General features: G+C 39.3%; 2 protein-coding genes across 3 annotated transcripts; one reads left to right on the top strand and one right to left on the bottom strand.

The window, feature by feature from the left end:
* Positions 1-93: 93 nt before the first annotated feature.
* On the bottom strand, positions 94-8,360 carry LOC118410399 (ATP synthase subunit alpha, mitochondrial-like). 2 transcript variants are annotated; one of them, XM_035812093.1, is made up of 12 exons: positions 8,177-8,360; positions 5,599-5,677; positions 4,835-5,004; positions 3,968-4,141; positions 3,530-3,696; positions 3,042-3,190; positions 2,485-2,636; positions 1,892-2,116; positions 1,418-1,525; positions 981-1,125; positions 682-779; positions 94-467 (listed from the first exon to the last, which is right to left on the bottom strand). In XM_035812093.1, the coding sequence occupies exons 1-12, from the start codon at positions 8,234-8,236 to the stop codon at positions 336-338; spliced, it is 1,659 nt and encodes a 552-aa protein (XP_035667986.1). In that variant the 5' UTR covers positions 8,237-8,360; the 3' UTR covers positions 94-335. The 2 variants fall into 2 exon arrangements, with proteins under 2 accessions (XP_035667986.1, XP_035667987.1); XM_035812094.1 differs by having other exon boundaries at positions 5,599-5,674; positions 8,177-8,319.
* Positions 8,361-10,789: 2,429 nt separating this feature from the next.
* Positions 10,790-27,985, top strand: LOC118410400 (CREB-regulated transcription coactivator 1-like; the record flags this gene model as incomplete). The annotated part of the gene is given in 11 exon segments (XM_035812095.1): positions 10,790-11,120; positions 11,227-11,328; positions 11,464-11,598; positions 18,822-18,883; positions 22,002-22,040; positions 24,000-24,100; positions 24,708-24,760; positions 25,036-25,088; positions 25,828-25,960; positions 26,435-26,626; positions 27,962-27,985. Coding segments are annotated over 11 exon segments (1,056 nt in total), but the record flags the coding sequence as incomplete, so codon positions are not given.
* Between the last annotated feature and the right edge of the window lie 11 nt (positions 27,986-27,996).

Genomic DNA, 27,996 nt, shown 5'->3' with positions numbered 1-27,996 from the left:
GGACCATTAGTGGTATGTGATAATCACCGTTTGTTGCAAATGTACAAAGTGGACGATGTGTATTGCTTCAAATAAAGACCAGCTGAAAACATGTTCATGTCTCTATGGCCCAGAGTTTATTTCATAAAACATTTGGATTCCATACAATACACATGATGATGTGTTCCTTTCCTAGGCCTCTGTATAAAGCGTGTTAACATTTTAGATCCAACAGCCCTCCTTCAAGTATACCTGGGTACAAACCCTTGTCAACAATTGATGTTGTCTGAACTAGCTTCTTCATATTTTGTAATCTTTAATTCTGTAACAAGATTTACACACAGTGTGAGAGAAAGTTACTCGAAGGTAGCGAGGAAGTTTGTGACGATGGCCTTGAGCTTCTCATCAGTGGCGTCGGAGAGTTTGCCTTCGGTACGAATGGTTGCTAGCGTGTCTGTGTGGCTGGATCGGATGTGTTGGACGAACAGCTGTGAAAACAACAAACCATTAGTTCAGCTAGCTGCATGGGCAGAAATAAGCAGAGAGTAATGTAAATATCTTGTAAGTAGCTCTAGGGAGGAAAATTGTCAAGATTAAATTAACAAACAACTGATTATGTAAACCACCAATTTGCATTTTGCCCCTTCAACATACAGTACAAAATTTGTTGAGCAATGAAAAAGTTCACCAATCAAAACTGACCCTTTCAAATTTGGTGATCTTGCTGGGGTCCACCTTGTCCAGGTGACCTCTGACACCAGCATAGATGACTGCTACTTGCTCCTCAATAGCCATGGGTACTGGGCATGGGAGAGAGATTAACAAGGTTAGATAACAACAAGTTTCAAAAAAAAGAAATTGGATTAGCCCATGTCCACCTGTTATTTCTCCCCAATTGAACAATGGACACATTGAACTTTAATACACATGAATAGACCTTACACAGTTATCAGTTACAACAACACCCATCCCTTACTACAGAACAGTCTAGACTGTCTCACCATACTGGCCCTGTTTCAGCAGCTCTGTCAGGCGTACACCTCTGCTCAGCAGCGCCTGTGTGGAGGCGTCCAAGTCAGAACCAAACTGGGCGAAGGCGGCCACCTCACGGTACTGGGCCAACTCCAGCTTCATGGACCCAGACACCTATAGGGCAAGTCACACATCAAGGACTGTCAAAATTTGCAAACAGGATTTTACAGTTTGAAAAAAAGTCGGTCACATCTTCAGTTCATGGCAAATACATTTCATAGTAATGTGTGGTGGAGGAAAAATAATAACAAAAACTTAATAAACCCAGTGTTATACTTTCCAATGTGGAATAACATGAAACCACTGGTTGGATACGAAATTCAGACCTGAGCATCCTTGAATGTTGAACTTCTTGTGACATTGTATCTACACTGACAGTACATTGCTAAACGGCCCATGTTCCCACCTGTTTCATAGCCTTGGTCTGGGCAGCTGATCCCACTCTGCTCACAGACAGACCCACGTTAATGGCAGGACGGATGCCCTTGTAGAACAGCTCAGTCTCCAAGAAAATCTAGGGATGGAGAATAACATTTTGTTAAATACAACACCATTTTTCTAAGTACAATTGAGTATCAAGGATCTCAAAATGGACAGTATCAAAACATGACATGATCCAACACTACTTATAACAATCACATAATGAATGTACATGTTGTTATTGCATATACAAGTGGGACAATAAATAACAAGTGACTGTGTGTACCTTCCTTTAGCTCAGATTTTTGATACACAGAATGCTGAGTATCATAGTTTTTTAGTTTCACCATATGATGACAAAACCTTTGCCTACATTGGTCAAAGAAGTAAACAAACAGAGCTAGTAGAGACCCGCAGTGAATACTGGCTATATAGATACAGATACAGAATATGTCCTCACCTGTCCATCAGTGATGGAGATCACGTTAGTTGGGATATACGCGGACACATCGCCGGCCTGGGTCTCAATCACAGGCAGGGCAGTCAGAGAACCACCTCCATAAGAGTCGTTCATCTTGGCAGCACGCTCCAACAGACGGGAGTGGAGGTAGAACACATCTCCGGGGTAGGCCTCACGACCGGGGGGACGACGCAGCAGCAGGGACATCTGACGGTAGGCTACAGCCTGCAATACCATAAACCATTTTAGTCACATATTAGCCCATGCTTTTATACACTTTGTATTCAATTAGTTCCCAACATCTGATCTATATATTGAAAATTTTCTTGTACATCAAGATCCTCATAATATACACCTTATGCTAGCCTGTTACAGAATACATGGTTGTGTAACAAAAGAGAAGAGTGAATTAAGTAACTACCTAATATGGCTCTCCAGCATTCATTCTTTTCCATCCCACTCCTTGTTTAGGAGCCTATGATTTTCAATAGAATCATGTCATGAGGTTCAGATTTTTGGAAAGGATGGGAAAAAAAAATGATCTTCATCCCCAACAGCTTTCTAAAACAAGTGCTACCAACTCATCAGCTTACCTGCTTGGACAAGTCATCGTAGATGATGAGAGCATGCTTGCCGTTGTCCCGGAAGAACTCTCCCATGGAGCAGCCTGAGTACGGAGCCAGGTACTGCAGGGGAGCGGCATCAGAGGCTGTGGCACTCACCACGATGGTGTACTTCATGGCATCTGTGGAACAGTAAGGGGCAACGTGAGGGTCAAATGTTGGCTTGTAACAAAGCAAAACAAAAGGCAAGTGGCTATAGGGTATACAAAACAATCTCTGATTAAAATCCTGGTAACTATTTTCCCAGTGTTGGTTAGATAAAGTTTGTTTCCTCATAATCTCTGATTAATGTTATACATGGATGCTTTGTTAAGTTTTATGATTACAACTTGGCAGAGGTCGTTTTAGAAATCACAAACATGCTTAAACCCGTAATCGTTAACTAGCTCTGGTCGTATTTGTTGATTGCAAGAAGGTTGCTGAATCTACAAATTGTCAGAGACTAGAGGGTATTTTTCTCCCTAAGGAAAGTTAACAACATAATAAGGGGATTTCCTTCTGAGTGATGGGTGGACAGCCTCACTTACCAGCATCAGTTAGTCTCTTGACCAGCTGGGCCACAGTGGACCTCTTCTGTCCAATAGCCACATAGATACAGTACAGCTTCTTCTTCTCATCCTGTGCCTCGTTAAAGCCTTTCTGGTTGATGATGGTGTCGATGGCAAGAGCAGTTTTGCTACATGGGGCACAAAGTCTCATCAAATATGTATCCAACAATTCTTTCTCCAATAAGCAGGATATTCTTGTTATGTAAGGGGCTAAAAGAACATCAAGACTGGAACATGTGGCAGCATCTAACACTTCACCATAACCATGCTGTAGAGTATTAGAAAATAAACAGGCACATATAGACACCAGTTTACAAGAAGAGTGACAACTACAAGGGGCTAGTTGCTTGCCTCAAGATGTAATAATATTAGATAACTGCATACAGTATCTAAACAAAGTGTTAACTTTCTGGAAAGCTACAAATGCACATATGTTGAAGAACACAGCTCCTACTGTATTGACCTACCCAGTCTGCCTGTCACCAATGATCAGCTCACGCTGGCCACGGCCAATTGGCACTAGGCTGTCCACAGCCTTGATCCCCGTCAACATGGGCTCCTTCACGGAGATACGCGGGATGATACCAGGGGCCTTTAGCCCCACACGTCGCCGGTCCGAAGACTGGATGGGTCCCTATCAAACAAGACACACTCTTCAAGAATACAGTTGAAAAACAAACTACATAGTCTAGCTTTTACAAACCTGTCATTATTAACCTAGGTACTGGCAGCCATCAAGCCCTGTTGTTGCAAGTTTGATGATTCAATAACATATCAACTATCTCAGAATCCTCAACAAAGAAATCATTAACCAACACCCTCTCTTCCTCTATGGATTGCTCCACTCTAAATAAGGGTGTGGGCAACAATTTACTACTGTGAAAGCAACAAAACGTGAGAATTACCTTGCCATCAATTGGTTCTCCCAGCGCGTCCACAACCCTGCCCAGGATCTCTTCTCCAACGGGTACATCCACGATAGCACCAGTCCTCTTCACGATGTCACCCTCCTTGATCAGCTTGTCGTTACCGAACACCACGATACCGACATTGTCAGGCTCCAAGTTCAGGGCCATACCCTATTTGAGAAAGGAAAAGGGAAAGTTAAAAAAATTGGGCTAGTAATGTTTTATTGTTTCAAGGGCTCTAAAAAAGACAACTGTAAATAGCTTACAAATACCTCATATCACATTATATTTGACTTGCTGAAAAAACAAATTAAGTTGCCCATATCTTTTCCATACAGTTTTCACAGAATATAAGAATAGAAAAATACAAAAGTACATGGTAAACAATAAACTACATAAAAACCAAGACAGCTAGTTCAGTCTTCAGAAAAAAGATAATGCCTCTCTTGATGTTGAGAATAAAAATCATAGATACATGTACAGGTAAGTAATTACTGTACAAATTGAACTAATAGTTGATATTGAGTTAATATAAAAATTACTTATTATTATCATTAATGAGAAGTCAAACACAGAAATATGTTCTTTACCTCCACCATAACTGAAAAGCAAGAAGAAGTTTAATCTATCTAATGATTGTTTCATTTTGTATCAATAACTGTATTTCTTCAGTATGTTTTGCTGTGACCTGTACTTAGCCTGACATAGCAAAACATACGCAATAAAGGTCTCTTTCTGATATTCCCCACTTACCCTGATGCCTCCCTATCATACCCCTCAAGGTGCCCATTAACTGTATTTTCTTCATTGATACCTGAAAATCAAGTATACAATGTAATATTTATAATAGGCCTATATGTTTACCTTCAGACCACTGGAGAACTCCACCATCTCCTCTGCCTGGATGTTCTTCAGGCCGTAAACACGGGCGATACCGTCACCAATGGACAGCACACGCCCAGTTTCCTCCAGGTCAGCTTTGGGTGCAGCACCAAGGATACGTTCTTCCAGGATGGAGGACACCTCTGCAGTACCTGCAACATCATGTATGCTTAACATCTGAATCAACTAACATGTAAATACAGTACAAGCCAGTTAATTGCGCAACGGATACTTCTGTCAATTGCACGTAATCCCATAGTAATGAGGTCCAGCTGAATAACTTGCTTTGTTGCACCATTCGGATAATTGCACAAAATGTGCTGGCAAATGGGGAGTGCAATTAAACAGCTTCTACTGTATTCATCCTTCATTTCAATGGACATGTGATTCTTTTCGTTTTTCGTTTATTCAGAAAAACAATCAGCATTGCATTCTAACTTGTAGTGATGTTCTAACAATTACATGTCAACATGACTGAACATGTCAACAGGACTATGTTTCTAACTTGAAGTTATACACTAAACATGCCAACATGACTTGTATTTTGAACTTGTAAAAGTTGTATTATACACTGAATATGTCAACATGACTTATGTTTTTAACACTGAACATTTCTACAATTCCAGCGACAGTCTACATTTTGTGCACCACCACCTGCCACACTAGCTACACATTGTCTCTCAGGATGTGATGTGCAGTGAGCCACTTTGTCCTGTATCATGTAGAACTAGAAGTAGAAGTCATACCTCCAGCAGCACTGAGTCGTGGTGAAGTGTTAAGGTGCCGGCAGTGGACAGCTGCCGCAGGTGCACCCCGACATGCCTGCTGTAGAACAGAACATACGGAAAATTAAGCACAATAATGGTGCTCTCAAAGTACCACTGTTATTTTGGATTGGTTTTTCAAGATGGCTTTGATTCAATGACCTTTCTACGGGTCACCTGCTGAAAGTCATTAACAAGTATGGCTCCTTACTTAAAAATCCAACAGCAAGGAAAAGGAGACATAAAACTATCTACACAAAAAATAACAAGACACCTGAATTGGTAACAAAAGGTATTCAAATTAAATTGTGTATATTTTCCAACACAATTTCATATTCATGAAACTTTGTCAGGGTATGGGCACAGAAAATGTTGGCAGAACACTATATACAGTGAAACTTGTATAAGCGACCACGTCCGTAAGACGACCATCGGCCTATTACGACCGCTTTTGGCCGGTCCCGATTTTCCTCCCCATAGACACAAGCATTAAGCAACGTGGCCAAAGCGACCACTTGTCTTCTGTGACCGCGACCACCCCGAATCCGGTCCGCCCGCGACCGAAATGTTGCCGAAGACGACCGCGTCATTTTCAAGTGTGTAGCGGCCTCGATTTTTTATGATATCTGGCGGGAAATCCGCTAAAATCGGCTTGTGTTTTGGCGAAGAAAACTTGCCGAAACGACTGCGTCATTTTCAAGACTGTAGAAACTGTCGATATTTGATGATAAATCGCGAGAAATATCACTAAAATTGGCTTGTGTTTTGGCAACTAAAATGTTACCGAAACCACTGCGTTATTTTCAAGGGTATAAGAACATCGATTTTTTATCATAACTGCCGGGAAATTACGGCAAAATCTGTGTGTTTTGGTTCTGTTATCGCGCCGAGCCAAAATCAAACATGGCGCCCAAGAGGTCAAACGGTGTCATTGGGAAAGTCCACTGGAGTGTAGGTAGAAATGTTGCGTGCGTTGTTATTGTACTCTACATTTAAACCGTACAAATTGCAAATTTATTTTCATAAAACTTGTTTGAAGTAAAGATAACAGATATAAGATATCTTTATGACTTTATAACACATTTTATCAGAGAATAAAAGGTGTATGTGTGTCTTTTTGAGAAACTGCTCACCCTTGCTTCTAGTGAAGCGTCCATTTGTCAACATCTTCATGGTTAGAAGCGTCGGTGGGGTTAAACTCGTTTTTCTCGGCAAATTTTCGCCTTCTAGGCAGCGTTGAGACTTTAAGACCCGCGCCAGAAGAGAAACAAACTCACCCCCATTATTTTCATGGGTAACAACGTTGAAATGAACCATTTATTTTTCTGTCGTGCTGCCGATTTGAAAGAAGGTTCCCGTCTTGTCGGGCATGTGTGCGCATGCTTTTTGTTATGGCGGTAAGCTCCCCAACTTATTTCTGACCCGCTGGCTGACATTCACAAAGTAAAAAGATAGGCAATTAGCGTTGTTAACACGAAAATCGCATTTCAAAACGCACGTGGGGCGTCGGGTTCTCCACTGAAAACAGCGATGTTTTTGTAGCAATATGGACCATTGTCTTGACGGTGTCGCCCATTCACAAGTTTTTGACAGACAATGCCGGCGGGAAAAATGACGCTGCTCCTGCTACAAAAAGCAACGAAAATGTGAAAGAATAGCCCTAAATTTTGGAAACGTTTCAATTTTACATGAGTTGGTATAACAATACTATATGAATCATACAGATAGACAGTTCAACAGTGATAATGTTCTCACGTGCAAATGTACAGGTTCGTGGAATTAAACTATTTTAAAGACAATTAACTTTGAAATCATTGTGTCTGTCCTATCTTGTCACTTTTTCTTTCTTTGCACAAGAAGACCACGTGTCTAAAACGACCACTTTGCACTGGTCCCCAGGGTGGTCTTCTTAGACAAGTTTCACTGTACTAGAAAATGCCTGCATGTTACCACTTTGAAACAATTTTTCATTACCCTAGAACAAAGATTTTCAAACGTGAATAAATGTTGACCTGGTGGAGATATGGGGAGGGGGCAGTTTGAAGGACACAAAGTATCATGATAATCTATGTCCTTCAGACTGTTCAAAACGACCCTTTTACACCGAAATTATCTTTCCCCTACAAGGTTCTGAAATTATAAAGAGCCTTCTTCTTCTGACGTGTTGACAAAGTCAAAAATTACTTGAATCTTGTTCAACGAGGTCACGTTGTGTTCGAAAACCGCCCCCCTCCCCCTCTTACCTCCTTGAAGCAGCAAAGGTCACTAAGAGAAGTGACCAAAGCACTAACAGCGTATGCTAATTTTGCAATAAAATATCAACCATAGGCAAACCATAGTCTATTTCGTATTGTTGTTCAGATACCAGTTGTCACTGTAAGCCGACAACGGCTGGAAAGTACCGATGTTAGAAGGGTTAACGGTGACATGGCCATGCAGGTACATGCACACTGCCGGCGCCAGTATCGATCATCATGCCGGGAGTGAATCCACTCTTTTTTTGTGTTCTCGACGACTTAAAACCACCAGTATAATATAATGTAGTCCTCTGTGTTCTTACTTTGACTGCATGTCGGCTTACGGTCCTGGCAAGAGCTGCCGTGAAGCGTGCGGACAGCATTTTGGTGACCAAGTCGGGAGATGCCCTTCTTCGAATGTCCTTCCCGGCTCGAAAGAAAATGGCGGCCGACTGACCCCTGCACGGGCAAACCTGGAAACCCGTCGTCAGCTGATCGAGAGATCAGACTCCGTAACAGCGACCTCTAGCAATATCATTAAAAACTGCAACAAGGAAAACGATCGATCAGTGCAGCTGTCCATCCGAGCACCATATTCTTTATATTGGGCTCAGTAAATTGTAGAAATTGTTCAGTTTGGTGTGGCCCAGGAGTTTAACATCTTTAACTGCCGACATGCAGGCAAAACAGTGCAAACGGCTCTTTATTCATAGGTGGGAAGATAGAGACCCAGACAAAACATTTGTTCAAAGTATAAAACTCTTATTTTAGTAAGGAAGGGTATTGTAGCATTTCCTCATGAATTATGTAAATGATGCCCTTATTTAAATAGTTCATATTTAATAATGTTCAACTAAACTTAACTTCCAAATGCCGCAGTGATGAAATTATTATCATTTACCACTATTGGATTATAGTGTTTTCTTCACAGTTATGCAAACAATATCGTTTGCATAATTGATATCTATCGACGTTCCTCAATTTACGGGACGCTAATGTGACTTGGTTGGATTACTTGAATGGTTGAAGTTGTACGATCCGATCTGAACTGATACTGTCATCATAATTCAATCTCATTGTTATACCATAGATAGTCTATTGTCATAATTGTTTTACCTCCCTGTGGTCATTGATTGACAACAAGCATCTCGCAACGTAATGATGGGGCGTTTCTTTACTCTCCAAGCAGAGGTGTAGTCGCGTAGATTTAGTAGAAGTCGGAAGAATTACACCAGCGCCGGTGTAATTTTTCCGACTACTACTAAATTTACGCGACGGCAACCTCTGCTTGCTTGGAGAGTAGCGTTTCTTTGGATATTCAGCTTCTCTACGCTTACGCGTTTGTGGTCCTTGTAATGAAGTTCTGGTACCGTAGAAGTACAAACTCCCGCCATCCACAAGTCAGCTCCTCAAACAGGTGAGTGGGGAATCGCTGGGGGCTCGGTTTAAATCAGATTTAAATTAAGAGCGGCCGCTTTCGAAGTACAAACGGCCCCAAAGGTTCCAAAAGGTCGATTTCTTTGCAAGCCTTGCAACTGACATTTACTCTCAAAGTTGAACGATATCCGGATATCCCTTGTGACTTGAGGCCTTGCCCTTCAAACAATTATGGTGCTGTCATTTCGAAGCCATCATGACTTCTGTTTGGAGACTATGTAGGCTAGACTCTATAAATCTATTTCACCACAAACAGTTTTGCAGAATGCTGCGTGGTAGGGCCCTCATATGTTATGTTTTGATGTTTTGTTCTTGAACCAGTCACTAACGCTACTTGGGTATACCTTGTTATGATATATTGGCACTCATCCTTCAACATATTGGCGTCGTATTATGTCCCAGTGACTACATGTGGGCCAGTGGGCACAATATCACTTTTTCAAACGGTATAACGATACATTCGCTCTTTCATCGTTCGGCGTGTTGAATGACCGGGTCCACTCCAAGTGGTGTATGGCATGGCCAGTTTAGTTATCGGGTAATATATTCGACGTAATACCGGATCACTTCCAGCAGAGCGCTAATCAATGATTGGTGAAAAGTATAGTAAAGGTACAAAATATCGTGATAAGATTTTTTTTATTTCGTGAATAATTTCATCAGGTTCGCAGATAATTGCGGAAGATATGATATATAATATAACATAAAAGCCATCAACCTGCCAGCTAAATTGTCGTAAGTACATTTTCTGCTCTGATAAAAGAACCTTAATTCACACGACTTTTCATTTATTGTAAATTAGAGAAAAATCACTTTCCATGTGTAGCTCGGACACCACACGTCGCTGGGAAAACAGTAGTAATGTACTGTCACTGGCTTTTTGTCGGATACCATCTTTGCATGTTATGGGTCTATTCGGCCAAATGAACGAAGGTACACGCCCTTTTATAGTACGAAGACGGTCGCGATCTTGGTGTGCGACTAGCCGCCACCGCTGCGACAATACTGCAGAGTTCGAGTCCACTATACAGCCACGCACAATGAAAACTTACCGGTTTAAGGTATGGCTGGCACTGGCTAATCCGATTGGTTTGACTATAATGTCGATACAGTAGCTTAAAATTGTTGAAAATCACGGCACAGTCAAAAAATTTAGGAGGCACTGGCTGACTTCGGGCTTTTAGGTATTGACTATTGCAACAGGAAAACTCAGTATATTTTAGCGATTTAAAAAGAAAAAAAAGAAGAGAAAAGGTAAAACATAGAAGTGTCATTGGGTAATCGACATATTGGCATCATATTTCTTCTGGTCCAGCTAGACAGCAGTTCCACAATCTACACATTACCATGTTATCAAAAGGTGAGTGAAAATCACCTGTTGACCGTACATTACACACCTTACTCAGAAAACATCCCAACATAGACGGTCGAAGAAAACATAAAAAATCTAAAGGTGTCAAGTTTTTTTGTTTTTTTATCGATTGTTCTTTTAATCAATCTGATTATTGCCATTTGTTGGTTTTGTGTAGTCCCCTTAGATAGCTTTTGTTATGGGCTGCGACGTGCTTTGCGTCTTGGCGTAGAAAGGATTGGGCTTGAGACTAGTCACGTGATGCACATCCTTGGTGTTGATTGGCCTGGAATCTTGTGACCCCCCACGACGCCTGAATGACAACACAGCTTGTGCTCTGTCGCAGGGCGGCCATCATGGCGAACCCACGTAAATTCAGTGAAAAAATCGCGCTCCACAACCAAAAGCAGGCCGAAGAGACGGCCGCTTTTGAGCAGATCATGAAGGAAGTGAGTGGCGCTACAAGAGCCACTGCTGGGGTAAGTCCTAATTCTCAGGTCACGGCCTTAATGTGTAGTCTTCTCGTAACGCTCTCTCCTGTGCGCCCTCCCCCATGATGGCGCTCCTCTGTCTCTCTCTTTCCAGGCCCAATACCAGAAAATGCAGATGGCTCAGGCTCTCGGAGCATATCGTGGCGGTTCCCTGCCCAACGTCAACCAGATAGGAACGGGTGCCATTGATTTACAGGTACGTTGAGGTCCGTGTCGCTCGGCGTGTGCCCGTGCCCCGCAGTGCGTAAGTGTCGTTTCTGTGCAAGTTGTTTTGGGGCTGCTTGTTGTTCTGACGCCGCTTCCTGTTCTGTGTTGCTCTCTCCCGGCCCAGGGCGCCCTTCACAGCTTAGAAGACATCAAACGCGGAGCCCAGCCGGGGTTCGTGGACCGAAGGCCCGGTTTTGACAGGTCCCGCATGCTAGCAGCTCAACACCGCAACAGACTGGCACCGTTTGAAAAGAGGCAGATATCCTTTTGAGTCTTGGTTTGTGTCCTGTTTTTGTGTCCCAGCCCCCTCCGAGTCACACCCTCTAACCCAACACACAACCTTTCCTACAACTGCAACATTCTCTCTGTAGCACCCCTGCTGAAGTGGTGAGAAGTTTTTTAGTACCCTATGAGTTGTGATGATGGAGCAGTCGCCTGGTGAGATATTTACATTCATCTATCTTCACTTCAGTAGGTGATAATGTGGGTGGTGTATTTTTATTCCTGCACACCTATGTCCTCAATTTAGCACTGTCCATAATAGCAACACAAATGATTTACAAGACAATTATGACAATCCCTTTCAATGAAAAGTACCCGCCCCTTTGTTGCCCTGTGCACTTTTGTGTGAAAACAATAGCTAATTATTTCACAAATCACCACCAGAAAGTGCATTGTCTTCCCCAGTGAAAACATAATTGTATATTCATTTACTAATCTGCACAGCTCAGACATATCGTAAAACAATCTAAATAAAACAGTCATGATGATAAGATAGACGTTGAAAATTCATGGTATATAAGAAATGAAATTTGGGGAGAAACAAATTCAGGGTTGTTCTTTTTAATCTAGTCACAATTGTATTTTGTACAGATTGTATATATATATATATATATATATATATATATATATATATATATACATTTTTTTTCTGAAAAAGTAGTAGCTTGTATTTATTTATTTATTTATTTGTTTATTGATTGTAACTATCTTTCATTTATATTTTTGTCAATATGATCAGTAATACTAATAGTTTATTTCTGTAAAAATGTCACATATTTACTGGCTGGACGCTTGCCATGTTTCCAATAGTACATACACGATAACAGGTGGAGAAATTTGTAGTCAAATCTAATCACGTTAACCCGCTTGGAAATCTTGGGAGGGAAAAAGAGCTATATAGAAGGGTGTTTTTTTCTCCATGAATTGTTTAATATGATTAACATCCTGGAACTGGAGTTGATAGATATTCTTCAGGTGATTACTTTGTCGGTTGTCGCTGATAAATTAGTTTTATTCCCCCTTACAGCAATGCTGAACCTGACCTATGCCCAGAGCAAGAAAATCTTGCCAGGGTTTTTAAGAGTGTTTTTGGAATGTTGGTTGAAGTGTATGACAGGCTTATAGTCTTATAGAAAGACCTACATGTATTTTTTTTGTTTCTTTTTGGGTCATTGCAGCTCAAGTTTCTTTGTATTATTTGAATACTAGTACTATCTGTAATTTTCGCCTCTGATAGTGATGCGGATAGCCAGTAATTAAGAAAGATTACCCCATACTGTCTGAAAATAATAGGACATTTTGTCTTAGTGATAATGCAATGTAGCATTTCAACAGACAATCATTGACAACTAACCTATCCTTTACAGCATTGGAATGTTTGTGGTTTATGGGTTACCACAGTGATTATGACCCTTTTTCACCCCATAGAATTATGAATAGCAAACAACATTTTACATACATCACACACACAGAAAGTCATGACTCTCACTACCTTTGTCTTGATTGTCTGCCTGTATTGTTGTGAATATGTTACTTATGATGGGGGAATGGTAAACAAAAGAGCCTAAGTATAACACCCCAAAGTAAATGATTTGTCTCTTGGGTATGGCCATGTTTGTGCTTGGCTTCCACTATCTGTGAGCTCTTCACTTTAGGTGATCCCAGAAGTAGTAATACCTAGTAATACCTACTAGTGTTTATTTTTAGCTGAAACCTGTTGTTTTACCTTCATTTTAAAACGACATTACCCCAAATTGATGATATATAAGGAACACAAAATGACACAATTGGTATATGTTGACAGTACAGACAGGTGAGTCGTGTAAATACTAGTTGATGTCATTCCTTTAATTGCAGGCTTAGCATTAAGTAGTATCCATCGTTCCTGTCATGCCCTATGTGTTGAGACGTGTAAGTAAGGATATGTGTATGTTATACTGGAGCCTTTTTCTACATGTTCATCTTTTGAATCAGTATTTAGGATAAAGTCTGTACATGTAAGTTCCTTTAGTTACAATCATGTCAGCCTGTATACTAGTATTTGACCTAACTGGTTTTACAGTAATACTTCTCTTTCTCTCTTTTGATACAAAATTAGATGATTTTGGTGATATCAGGTACATTTGCAGTGAAATAGAATTGAAAGCACCATGTAGAGCTCTAGCTTAGAAGATAGTTTACCTTCTTAAATAGTTTTAAGTAGAAAATTGATGAAAGTTCACTTGGACGTTCTGAGAGCCATATTTGATATAAGATATGAAAGTAATTGCAGGGTATTCACTGTTGTCTAGTTTTAAACCATTTTGATGTCCACAACTTCAAAAGTGCTATACTTTAATTCAATTGAATCCTTTTAACTTCATATTACAGCATATTATGTTCCAATATGTTATATAAATTGAGGAGTTATCATGTCATAGGAAACTCTGTTTTTTTTTATTGAATTGCATTAATACTGCAATGAGGATAGTTTATGTGGAATGTGCATGGGTCTCACTCTATGTACAAAGTTCTAAGTCAAGTACTTTTTACAATGAAGAACAATCTTTTACTTGTCGGCATTTCTCACTACTGTATCGTTACTCCTGATTAGGAAGCAGACAATCCCAGTGCCCCTCTTTTTCTGGAATAGTGTCCGCTTTAACTAGTTTGGTATCTAAGAATAAGTAGTACATGTCTTTACATGATATTGTCATTGACTTTTGTATGAGTAGTTCTGTTTCTTATTCAAGTTGCTTTTACCTGGGGGTATAAGTCTCATTTACTGTTTATACAAAGTATATGATAGTTGGCATGGCATACAGCCCTTGGTTCTGTCTATGCTACATTGTTTTTGGATTCTTTATGCAGATTGTACATTAGTTCATTTTTTTCTATATGGTAGCTGACAAATCTATTTGGACAGTGAGTGTCAAAGGTCAGATAGGGATATAGTTGGTGCCCGGAGGCATAACCGTTGGTAGTGTATTACGAGCCTTCTTTTGAGTGTCCTTGTTATGTAAACACCTTTCTATTTTGTAGACTTTGAAGGGAAATAAAGAATCGTTTTATTTCCAGCAGTCACCTTTTGATATAATCCTTGCTCTATTCGCTAATGTTCTTTTCTTGGGAAGAAGAAACGCCCACGCAGTGTCCTTACCAAGGAGCTATAGTAGATTTGAATGAAATGTCAGATTGGGCGGCAGATAGGTAGTTTTATGGAGACCAGGGTCATATAATGCAAGGCAAGATGTTGTGGTTTATATCGGATTTGCATTTCACTTCCATCAAATCATTTCAGCATGTGTTAAAAGCTGTTGCATGAACAGAATAGAAAGAACTTGACGTTTGCTGCAAAAGACCAGATAAGCTTGTAAGAAATGTGTAGGTGGTATTTTTCTCAGAATGAAGCCAAGGTCATTAATTTACAGACAGCTGGTGTTTGAGTTGAGGTTTGCATATTGATGTCCATTTTCTGGGCAAAGAGTAACTGGGAATATTGTTAGTAATTATTGATGACTTGGAGGCTATAACTATGCTTGCAAAATGCCCAATTTTCATTATGCTGCGTTATTTTATCACGACAAAAATTGTACTCGCAGGTTGGGTTGGCACTTGGTATCAATGCTGTCTTGAGAAAGATATGATTGAAACAATTCTGTGTTGTAGAAAAATCATTATATGTAAAATCTTATGCCTTTTATTGAATGTGCTTCTTGAAAATGGATCCTAAAACAATGTCCACCAGATATTCATACTAGTACAGTATTTTCAAGTTAATTAGATTAGTGAGACTACCCCTGGACAACTGTCCCAAATGTAGGCACTGTAGGACTGTTCAAATCAGTATAGTGCAGCTGGTATAGTGAATCCTCATTTTAGCATGGTGGTCGAAAATTATGGCATAGTGGCCCATTACGCATAAATGCACTAGCTAGAACCCTGAAATTTGCCCCTAAAAATAAAAGAAATAGCACTGCAGAGGGTCTAGATTTCAAAATTTCACAGGAGGCATACACATGGATTGCCGCCTTTGATAGGATTTCCATTAAAATCCAGGGGACGGGAAAAATTTAAGACTGGGTAGAACACTGCTGCAAGGTTTGAAATTACCTGCTAATTGTGGATCTGAATAAAGTCAAAGTATTGAGAAGAGGTAACGTACCAATGTTTCTCATTATTGCCTGTCCTGTGCTAAATGCCTGGAACAGAACTGAACATGTATCAAGGAGACTTCTGTCAGGGGAGTTCATTATTTTATTGCAAGATTGGAAGATAGACGTTTTGTTGGTCTTAAGTAAAGCCCCGGTCACAAAGCGCGTACGATTCCTTGCGATTCCTTCCGATGCGCAGGATAATCGCAGTGCGACGTAAGTCGGAAGAAAATCGGAAGCAATGGTTTAAGTATATAAAGCCGTGGTCACAAAGCGCGTAGTGGATCGTACGATGAGGTCATAAGAGCGTGCCTGTGTCAATCGCAGTGAATCATAGTAAATCGGGGAGCGTCGTATGGCGAAAAATAGAGCTGAAATGGATTTTGAACATGTTCAAAATTTCGCTATCGTCGTAAGGTTTTATTTGCCCCCATAGCAGAGTTCATTACGGCAATTTTTGTCTACTGATGAGGTTATAGATTTATGATTTTTTAGTATGTTGTGATGGTTTCAGTTTTCCCTGATATTGTCGATATTGACGAAAAGGGGAAATATATCAGTCGCAACTGCCACAGTCGCAACCAGAGAACAGCGCGTCACACACAGGTGATGCAGACAATAGTTTGATCGCTTCATGCACGTGAGTTTATAATTAGATCAAATCTCAGCTCTCGTCGGTCTTGGCACTCTTGGGTCAGTTTACCATAATCGTAATAACCATGGGGACAACTCGAACATAAAGGCAGGCTCTATGAGTCGGAAATATATATGATATAATGCTTATCATTTGATTTTTGTATGATGGCATCTTTTTGTTGATAGCATATCATGATACGATCTTCGAAAGAGCCTGACACGTAGAGCCGGCAAGCAGGTCGAGATAACCATACCAGTACTCACGCTTGATTTGAACTTTTGCTTGTAATATTGTTGTCATGGTCTTTTTTAATTTATTTTTACAGTTAAAGATATTATAGGAAGGTATTTAACAGCTACGTCCACATGTTTGTTGGTTAAAGAAGCACAAAAGCGGTCAGACGGCTATACAGAAGAGACACAAGTGAAAAATCGTGCGACGCTGGGAAAATTTTGAACACCATCCGATGCGTTGCGATGGCTTGCGATGCTTACGATTTTGTTGCGATGTACTGCGCTCATAGTACGATATGCGGAATAGTCCATCGTAAGGAATCGTACGCGCTTTGTGACCGGGGCTTTAGATAACCTATGGCTATGGCAGTAATAGAGTTGGTTACATCACAACCTGTTGCACAGAATTACTGCGTTATCGCTTTGCAGTTGTAGTATAATGTTTATCTGAAAAGTTTTTTACCATCATACTAGATAGTATTAGTAGAAAGTTGTCCCTTGATATCGTTTTCAGAATCTATACATAAAATTATGCTTGTAAACTACATTTCTTTTGTATTTACTAAAAATACCATATAAACAGTGCACCTGAGACAAATCCTGTGACAAAGACCGTAATTTTCTGTATCACCCCCACCCTGCTAAGTTATTCTTCTCACGCGCCTTGGATGTTTCCTTATCATCTTTCCTAGAAAAGTCTATCTATGTTATGGGATGCATATCTGTGTTAGATGAGTCCACAGTATAGATTTTTGATTTGATATGTACAACCATAACATTTTGTCATTGGTGAGAATTCAGCCCGTTGTATGTCCTTGGACAAACAGGAACGGGATATCATTGTCAAACTGCAATGATAAGTGCACAATTTTACTCTTAAGTAGACAATTTCAATGATGCTAGGAAAATCAGGAAAGGTGAAGACATATTAGGATGGTTGATTACAGTAAGTGGGGAAAATTCAGACAGTTAATCATAAAAAACCTCAAGATTGTTACAACATTAGTCAAGAAATATCAGCCAGAATATAAAAAAAAAAGCAATTTCAGATAACATAGATTTCTTGCACATTGTACATCTTAGTAAGATTCTTACCCAAGATTGCTCTTGGCTACAAAATAATACCTTTTGTGTGACAAACCTACTTGAGTTTGAATAATTCATTTCAAGTGTGCTGTCATACTTCATATAAGGTTTGCATGCAAGATTACACATTGTCAAAAGATTGGCAAAAGTTCCTTTCAGAATGGAAGAAGTACAACAACATAATGCCTACAGAGCTACAAGTATGTAGTAACAGGATATATTTATACTATAGCTTTTGTTACTCTTCGCTGTTACAGAATCGAACATGACCATAACATTTCTACTTTTGTTACATTGTTTTTCTTGTTTCCTACCAAAGTATAAGATGACTGATGAAAACCAGTGTAGACGATTATTACTTTCTCTTATATCAACCCATATCTGATGTAGGTGTGTTACCAGAAACTTGATAACACAGCTTCTGCAGACTTCCCCTTCATATTATGTGTGATTGTCACTGTCAGCCTTATAGCAGATAGCACTGACAACTCACAGATCTTCATATCAGATTGGTTGCACATGTTCTGTAATATAGACTTTGGGCTTTCACACAAATATATTTTTCTTCAATATCAAAACATAAATGGTCATGATAACATGATCATATGATTCTTACAACGTAAAGCAAATGAATGTCTAGCACATGTATTTCAATGTCAACTTTTTGGGAGTAAACCTGTACAAGAACTCTCATACATAAAGATTATTTTGTATTACTGCACATCTTGAAATCTCTGTGATCCCTGGTTTTCACAGTCACCTCTCTGCCACAGATTCATCACACTATTAATGAACAGGTGCTGGTTGTGTTGCCACTATTGTTTCAACTGTAAACTCATGATTTTCACCATGCTGTAAGCCTCAGGCACTGTGATCGAAGTGATTTTACTGTTAATTTGTGAACTGTCAGGTGACAGCTCCAGACATATAACCCCTCCATGCAAAGGTAAAAGTAGAAACATGATTGTAATGAAAACAACAGCATTGAATGTTCACCTGATCACCCCTAGCTATTGATTTTCGTCACATTTTGTTTTAATCATAGAGCATACTGTGTGAAGTTGTGTTCATTGTTGAAGCTTGATATGTTGACTCCTTAACACCTGCTCACATGGACAGCCCTCGGTATGGAGGAGTCCATTATCTATCTCCGCCGGACACCAACTGGAGGAGGTATGGACCCGTTTCTTTATTCTATACTTCTGTTCTGATTCATACGTTGTTCATGTTAATAATCAAACTCATGCCAAAAGACCTACATATTTGATAACATAAGAAATCTAAGAACTAAGCAGTTTGAAATACTCTGTCTAGGACCATATGTTGCTGATTAAGGAGATTTTGAATCCCAGAGTCAGTGACCAGGCTGACTTTGGTAAAATGACAGGTAATATAAGCAAACACAAAGTGTTTTGTTCCAAGAGGGTATAGATAATTTTCCGTTTATTGACCTGTCCAATTTGGAGGGAAAGTGCAATGGTACAGAAACAGAATAACCAATTGACAGTACATTTTAGTGGTTATCTCCCTCATTTTTAGTATTTTGTATGGGCTAAACAATATTTTTTAGTAAAAGCACTTTTTTGCTGAAATGCAGAAGTGGTGAATTTTGCCAATTGAGACAAGTTTTCCTCACCACTCATTGTTACAGTTAGGTATTACTAACTAAGACAATGCCAGGTAGCAAAACACAAGTGATGTACTCATGTTGTATATTTTACGAAATGCCACCAATGCTGCCTAAACCTTTGTGGCCACAGTCTGCCTTCTTGGTCTTTGTTTGAGACCTTTCCTTTACTGTTTCAATCCCTGATTGAAGAGTTGGTCAACATGTGAGCATGAAAAGGAAAGTGATTGGCCTGGATACTGGCAGGCACTGGCCTATGCTAAGCTTTCAGCACATATGACCTTTATATGCCGTGTTTGTCAAACATGCTCAAAAGGTAAGACTAAATCTGTAACCCTTCGCAAATTTCGATTCTTAAGTAGAAAACAGATGACAATAGTGCAATATAAAGCCCACAAAAGCAAAATTTTGGTTTTTGATTGGATTTTGGAAATAAACTCTTTGGTTATGCATCTTGGTTTATCTGTTAGAGAGAGTGAATAAGAGTCAGGTCATGTTTATTGGATGTATATGATTAGTATTTATTTTCCTGTATAAGAACAAATCACTACCTGTTTTATTTGTAATATCCCTTATTAGTGATTACAAGGCTACCTCCCCAGCTTTGGGCAAAGTGCTATAACTGCCCTTGTTGCCACAATTACTGACTATGCTGCTGAATACTTTGTGTAAACAATGCTTTTAAACTGGGAATTTCTTATGATCAGCCTTGGCACCTCCAAGATAAAATTACAACATGGACCTTGGAATTCCCTTCATATGACATATATGTACATCTATGTGCAATAAAGCATTACTCCACAGATATCAACTGAAAATCTAGGCCAGCTGAGGTATTAAATGTGAAATTGATGTGTCGTGTTGGTATTTACTTTAAGAATTGGAAATCAAGTTGAAATTCCCTGTTGTTTCATATGCCCAAGGTCTAGTGGCTTCATGGAATATTTATAGATTTCTAGGTAACATGGAACATCATGGTTTGGCTACCAAATGCCGTGGGAAAGGAAGGGGCTGCATTGTGTGCATGTTTAACCAAATTTTCAAAGAAAAACATGAGGTCTTCATGTAATCAACCTCGTACTGCACTGTGCAGATTTAGGAAGTTCAAGCAGATACTCTCTGTCTCTGTCAATATTTGGGGCATAACACAAACTTGAAATTTGTTATGCATTTGAAAACTGTGAATGATGTCATACAGATATGAACATAATGGCTTCAACAAATGAGGAAAAATAAGTTACAAAATGTATTATTAATTGAGATCAGATAGCAGACAAACCATAATGAAAAGAATGACAATGACAAAAAGACTAATGCAACATTTGCAACAATTTATTGATATGACTTTCTCTAATGCAGCTGTACCTGCAAATCAAGCTTGTACTGTATATGTTTGACAGCCTGTTGTAAAAAGGTAGCAGGGTTATTTTGTATGGAGCACGCCTTTTCAGGTCATTCACCCTAATATAACACATGAGGTACCAGCACATGTCAAGGCCAACTGATGTGCGCCACTGGATGAAAGAAAATCCTATAAGGTACCTCCTCTGGTGTTGAAATAAGACCAGAAAAATGGTCATTATGTGGGTGATCCAAGCAGGGCTCGAAATTCATTTTTGCGTGGATTAGGTTCACTGGCCACATGCATTGCATAAGTTACCTGCAATGTTTCTCTGTGACAAAAGTGCCGTACGTCATACATTTTTGAGTGCCATGATTTTGAACATGTTCAAAATTTTATCATTGTCATAGTGTTTTTTTAGCATCCATAGCAGGCTTTAATTTTGCTTAAACGTAGTTAAAGAATTTCCAACATTGTCAAAAACTGGAGCCATCAGAACACAGCAGCAAACAGCAATTTTGCACTAGAGCCTGCTTTGATTGTTTCATGGCTATACACATGGGTGTATGATTAGATCAGACCTCAGTCTCTGGTCAGTTTGCCAAAAGAACAGTTTGCTTTAATGTGTTGGTCGCAGAAGTACATTTGTATCCTTAAACAAATATCGAGGTACATGCACTGGTGCATCCCCAGAGAAAAATTTGGTGCACAGTTCCAATATTAGGTGCGCAGAGGTGCATATACTCCCAGTATCTCAAGCCTTATCCAAGTGACCTAAATTTACAGGTCAATGGTTATAACTACCTTGGACTGGTACTACAGTAGTATTACTTCATATGTCAATATCAGGTAGAGAACTATAAATGCTGAGTAAATGCATTAATTGATTTGATAATCAATGTGATGAAAGCTTTTATTGGATAATGCATGTGAATATTGTGCATCGAGTCCCCAATGTTATTGGTCATGTTTTTTCCAAAGGTGACATCTGTAAACTATTTATATATTGCTTAAGGAAGTAAAGAATTATAACTCAGGCAGAAGCCACATTAGTGTTGCCCTTTAAAAGAAATTGGTTGTTATTGAAATTACTGCGTATGCTGGTTATCAGCTGCCGTTTTGAAAAATTCTTTCCAGTAAAAAGTTTCCTGGCATTTCCAACAAATATTACAGATGTCACCTTTAATCTTTCATTTGCATGTTGCACTGATCATATGTTTTTTGATTTTGCATACCAGTGCATGAGCCAAATATTAGATTCCTGAAGCATTAGGAAGCTTTAAATTCCCTGTCATTTCTTTATTTGTCCCTGCTTTATCCAGCCATTTGCATCCTGTGTTGCCAGGGTCAGCTATGTTAAGGTTGGTTTGCTACAGTACATGATGTATACAAGGCAGGCTTCTATGGTTCTTTTTCATTCCTGCTTTGCTGCTCCAACTTCCAAGCTGTATGTCAAACTCATTCTATTACTTGGTTCCTGGATTTTCTTAAAATAGAATCAAAAGTTATTAAAATCTTTGTCAAGATTTTATCATCGCGGGCTACTTGCCCAGACCAGGTCCATCCAAGATTTAATTACCCTAAAAATTTAAACTCAGAGTTATATATATATATATATATATATATATATATCATAAAACCAACACCTAACTAGTGGTGTTTATGTAAAACCTATACATTAGTCATGCCTTCAGTCTGATCCAAAACAAAAGTAATCTATGAACCAAGTAAGAAATGAGTTTCTTAAAACTACACACAGATTTATCACTCCTTCTTTGCCTGTCAACTAACAAGTATTAACTTCTGAATCAGCTGTCCAGATAGATATAATGACAGAATTGATGACATTTTGAAGATGTTGACAGTTCATGCATATGTGATTGACTGAAAATCAGTCTCTGTCTGTCGCGTTGCTTGGGCCTTGTGACGGTGGTAATGCATGGAAAAGGATTGGTCAATCTGACGGTGAGAAAAGTTGCCAAATAAAGGGTTTTCTCTGCTGTACTAGTCTTTGAAATGTGTGGTCAGCAGTTTGGAGTGATACAGTGTTTTGTTTTATTTTATTTTAGATGCAGTTATGTTGATGCATTTCAACAAACATCATCCAAATAGCTAGACGCTTTTTAGCAGTATAACACTCCAGACTGCTGTATTTTAATCTACAGGCATGAACTATTTTATTTTTTGACTTGTCATGTTTTGAAATTTACATATGGAAGCAAAGCAATCCAAAGGAGAGTAAGGTTCTACTTCTAGTTGTGTATGATGTTATTATTATTAGTAATTATGGTTTAATCTAACTTGACACATTTGGAGAACAAAATGTTGAAGATGAAGAAAATTGCTTTGGCCAAGCTTGTAACTAATTACTGATACTTGCAAAATACAAATTAATCTTTTATTTGACAACCATAGTCTATGACCTATCAGTTGATCAAAAGGTATTGCTGACATATACACTTGTATATCCAATTGATGTGCAGTTCACGTTTGTTAAATTGGAATGTGCCTAAACGAATATGGAACCTGTGCTGTATAATTTACAGTTATGACAGGATGCCTCTCCTGTTGAAATGAAGTTAAGGGAAAGATGAACTTATCTTAGAAACAGTCACCTTTTGGATTACCAAAGAAATTCTAGTCATCTTTCCATATGTGCAACCTAAGCAATATTACATGGTTAGAAGTGGAAATATTCTGAATAAGGCAGTCTGTATAATATTGACATCTAATGCACTATTTTAGCATATTTACATAGTTATTTCATAAATTGAGCCGTTAAAAACAGCGCGGGAACGAGTTGCAGAAGGATTCCAGATCAAGTCCTTATTATTGGGGGGCACAATAATAAGGAATATCCTTGTGCAACTTGTCTCTGGACCGTTTTTAACCGCTCAAAGTATGAAATGATTGTGTAAATGTGAGAATACAGTGCAGTAGATGTCAATATCATGCAGATTGCCTTATTCAGAATATTTCCATTTTGATGCTGTAATATTGCTTAGGTTGCCTTTAAAAACCAAGAAAGCAGTTGAAAGGTTTGTTCTTTAATGGTTTGCAAGATCCTTTCAAGTACCTATAACTTGTATAACTAAGTTGTATCAAGTAGTACATACTAGACTCAAGTCACATGGCCAAAGCAGCAAGCAAATAACTCATAATCGCTATCCTTTTTAACCCCCAGCCACAGAAGATAGAAGGTCAAGTCCAAGTGATCGACATGAGTAGATTACCTAACACTTAAACCTTTACACATTACAATCACAAGCCATTAGTGGCTGTCCTACATCTCTGTATTTGGCTTGGTTTGTTTCCTGTAGAACAAATTCAGACTCGGCTCTACACACAAGTGCGATGAACCCCTCGCCACAGGATCCCTTTCATCCACCAAATCAAGGCAGCCCACAGCAAGTACGCAGATGTAAGTACGCAACACTTAAGGTGTTTTTAGAAATGTCGTGATCGTGACATTAGTACCCTGGATACCACTACATAAACAGGGCTAAGCTGGTTCAGTGTGGAGATTTCATGCCTTAGAAAGAGGGTGGATGGCATAACATGTTGAAAAATAACCCAGATATTGGCGAGACCAATGTAGAATTCTCATGTTTTGTGGTTATCTCAGATTCATGTATACTCATTAGTTTTAAATGGTGACAGTTCAACTTCAACTTCAAGTTGTTCTTGTTGCCAGCAGTACATATAGAGATAATGAAGCTGAAGTGAGTAAAGGAGGGTAGAAACGCTTTGATGCTCTTCAGACCTGAAAATGAACTGAACGGAATAAATGCTTACACCACAGGCATGTCTACTGGCCAAAAGTTGTTTTCTGCACGTGGATAGATGCGACATTGGTCCAAATTAAGTTTAGTCCTGTGCAGTGAAGTCTTTCAACTGTTTCTGTGTATCAGGAGATGTCATCCAGAGGATTGGACAATTGTGAAGAGAGCTGGTTGTACTAGTGCTAAGCTGCTGATGTTTGATCTCAGCTTGTATGTTGTTAATGTTGTGTTTATACTCTACTGCAGTTGGTAATGTGCTAGATCCACAATTAGGTCAGAAGCCGTGGGACCCCAAAAAGGTATGTCAGATTTTTCCTCCCGTCTAAAGTAAGACATGCATTTTATTCAATGTGCAGTACATAAACGTTGCATATTATTACAGGATATTTCTAAGATGTAATACACGTCAATGTTAAATAAAGGACTATTGTACAGACGTGTAGTATCAATTTATTACAGAATTATTCTCATCACATAGTTAATTTGAGTGGTTTGGCTAATTTTTAAGTATCTAGTTTGCAATAATAGCAAACCTAATATCACATGAAGGTCATAAGAAACATGTCTTTTCCAGCACCAGCAAGTGGGGACTGGGCGACCAAAGTCTTGTGAGGTTCCTGGGATAAGGTATGTAGGAAAAGGTTAAAAAGGTAAAGCAGTGAGGATTATCATACCTTGGGTGCCAGAAAAATGACACCAGACGTCAGCCGGTTTCTTTAGCGGCCAAATTCAATATGCCTACTGATCAGAATTAGTGTTCGGAGGAGGTTTAACGCTCATTAGAGGTTCAGCCCAGGGGCACTAAATTTGATCAGGGGCATACTGTCTTGAGCTGCCCAAGAACCTGGCTCCCAGCCTGGGTATCAGTCTGGTAACCAGGGTAGTTGAAGCACTGAGTATCAAACTCAAATTTCTTTACTCAAACCAAACATTTTGGTAACCATCTGTCACCTTCCTCAGGGCAATATTGACTGATTCTATTTTGCAATGAACCAGTCATGTTGCTGCAGAGATTATTCTCTTAGCTCCTGTACCCAAGCTGCAATGTTCATAAGTACCTCATTGACAAAATATATATTTGTAGAATAGGAAAAACTAGCACTGAAAGACATCTATCTTTATGGGTATTTTATAACGTAGGAAACTAAGCACACTCCAAGGATCAAAATTAGCATTCCCTGAAGCAACATTGAACTGTAATTTACAACTTTCAATATTCAATTGTCCAGGTCCATTTCTTGTCAAAGACTAGAGTTGGACAGGTGAAATTTGGTCATTTATATTGTTGGAAATTACAGTGCTACTTAGCTGAATGATTTCTGCCAGCATAGATAAACTTACAAGCAAAGCTGTATTTTCTGTTCAGTATCTACCCGTCTGCAGAACAAGAGACGAACCATCCACACATCCCGATCTCCAACAACACGGGCTCGCTGCCCGATCTCACCAACTTACAGTTCCCCTCGCCACTGGCAACCCCGCTGGATGTGGAAGATCAGGTGAACTGGCACTCGGCCAATTTCTTAGATGGAGCTACATGTAGATGGGCCAGTTGTTTGTAGGTCTTAAGCTGTAAATGGGCCTTTCCAGGAAACCTTGGAGTATTGTATAGATGTGAAGCTGTTAGATCATAATCTGTAAATGTGTTTCTGAAAATGCAACAGTAGATGGCTACAAGTTCAGTGAACTGTACAACTGGTTGCACAGTTCCATGCCTAAGAAATGTGTTAGTTGTCAGCTTCGTTTGAATTTTAATCCAGTCGTTTTTCTCACTGCTGAAGTGTTCCTTTGGGTCATTTTAGTGTTGTATGCTTCTGTGATTTCTCCCCATATTTCACGCAAAATCTTCTTTTCCTCCTGTCGTTCAGCATGCCTTGTTGTAGTGCTTTTGCCTGCCGCTTTGTTTCCTCACAGCTGATGTGTCAGTCGAACCATGAGATCTAACCGACTGTACATCTCCTCCACCTTTCCAGACTTCCTTCAACCATAGTAGCGGCAACACCCTGTCCACAAATACCATGCAACATTTAGGCATTAGTGCTGCGCAGCAAACACAGACCAGTCCTCAGGCTCAGAGAAGACGTCACACCCACCACTCTGCACCGAGCCCCCTCACTCTCAGTCCCCACCAGCAAAGACGAGCACAGTCACAAGTTATACCTCCTGTAAGTCGTTCCCACCATCTATGGGGAAAACTTTAACTCTTGTTTCTGCTCAAAATGGAGAGATTTTTGTTGGTTGGTTTTAAGTTTTTGCATGCCTTGAAACTGGACGAATTTCAGACATATGTAGGAAAATGATGCATTTTTTGATGGTGGGTAAAGAGTTTGCATTAGTGAATGAGCTGGCAAAAAGTGATAAATTGGAAGATGCAGAATGATTAATGGAAATACAAGTATGGAGTAAAGTTCTAACTCAACAACTAGAATGTTATAACAAGCCAATGTTTTGCATTATCTTAAGCAAGAAAAAAAGCTAAACTTGTAAGTCATTCTGTGGCAAGCTGGGAGCATGCCAATGTGCCCTTCTTTTGCACATGCTTGTGTCACAGTAAATGCTTGTGTGATTTTCTCATATCACTCATGTAGTTCAAAGATCTATTGTAGATTTCCCACCAAAGTCCTTGATCATTCCACAGTCTCATTTTCTATACAAATGACTTTCCTGTCTAGATTGTAATTGAAAATCTGATTATCAATAATGGTGCAACTTTCAGCTCTCTCAAATGGCTTCAGTTATGTTTTTCTCTAGACTGGTTCGTCTAAGTGCAGTGTACGGGCAATGACCTGAAATAGTCAGATAGAAGGAACAGTCACATAAAAATCTTTTTTGAGATTATTACACCATGTTTTCAAGATGAGTGTTTCCCAAGTAAAATATCCCAAAGTTGTAAGTCCTCAAAAAGTTGCAAACAACTTTTGCATTATCTATGTGGAAATAATGTTCTTGCTTTTGTTTTTAGCAAATCTTAAAAAGGAAAGGATTGACTCCAGATAGAATTAGTTTCATCTATCAACCAGTCATGGGCCAGCAATATTCAATGCCTTGAACTTCAACTATATTGTACACTATGATAATTTCTCTCTTGTGCATACCTAAATCTGTAACACTTTTAGTACACCCCAATCTTTTCGCACAGTTGTAGAATAAATTGGAACAAAGTTTCCTTGACTCACCTACAAACAAATGTGTCTACCAACTAAGAAAGTACTTTTCATGGCTATTCAGCTGCTTAAAAAGTAATTGCTATTTTGGACATTATTTAGAATGTAACTTTCTAAATTGTTATTGAAAAGCATACATGTACATTGCTTAACAAAGAACAGTTGATTTTCTACAGTCGGTAATATCTTAAGACCATTGAAACCTCTTTCCACCTCTATCAACAAAACTTTACTTCATGGTTCTTGACCACCTCCTTTGAACACCAATGAGAACCGGCTTCCTCTAACCTTCTGTGGCAGTCTGACTTGTGACCTGAACATTTTTGTCCTTTGCAGCACAACGAATACGACAGACCCGATGTGCACATCAA

The sequence above is a fragment of the Branchiostoma floridae genome, chromosome 2 (assembly GCF_000003815.2).
Source record: "Branchiostoma floridae strain S238N-H82 chromosome 2, Bfl_VNyyK, whole genome shotgun sequence".
NCBI classification, from domain to species: Eukaryota; Metazoa; Chordata; class Leptocardii; order Amphioxiformes; family Branchiostomatidae; genus Branchiostoma; species Branchiostoma floridae.
Note: the sequence above shows the minus strand (reverse complement) of the source record. Positions and strands in the feature narration are given on the sequence as shown.

Excerpts from the sequence above, each read along its gene's own strand:
- LOC118410399 (XM_035812093.1), bottom strand. The coding sequence starts at position 8,236 with ATGCTGTCCGCACGCTTCACGGCAGCTCTTGCCAGGACCGTAAGCCGA. Across the intron at positions 3,191-3,529 it reads ATTGGTGACAGGCAGACTGG|CAAAACTGCTCTTGCCATCG; the intron begins GTAGGTCAATAC and ends TGCCCCATGTAG. Across the intron at positions 2,117-2,484 it reads ACGATGACTTGTCCAAGCAG|GCTGTAGCCTACCGTCAGAT; the intron begins GTAAGCTGATGA and ends ATGGTATTGCAG.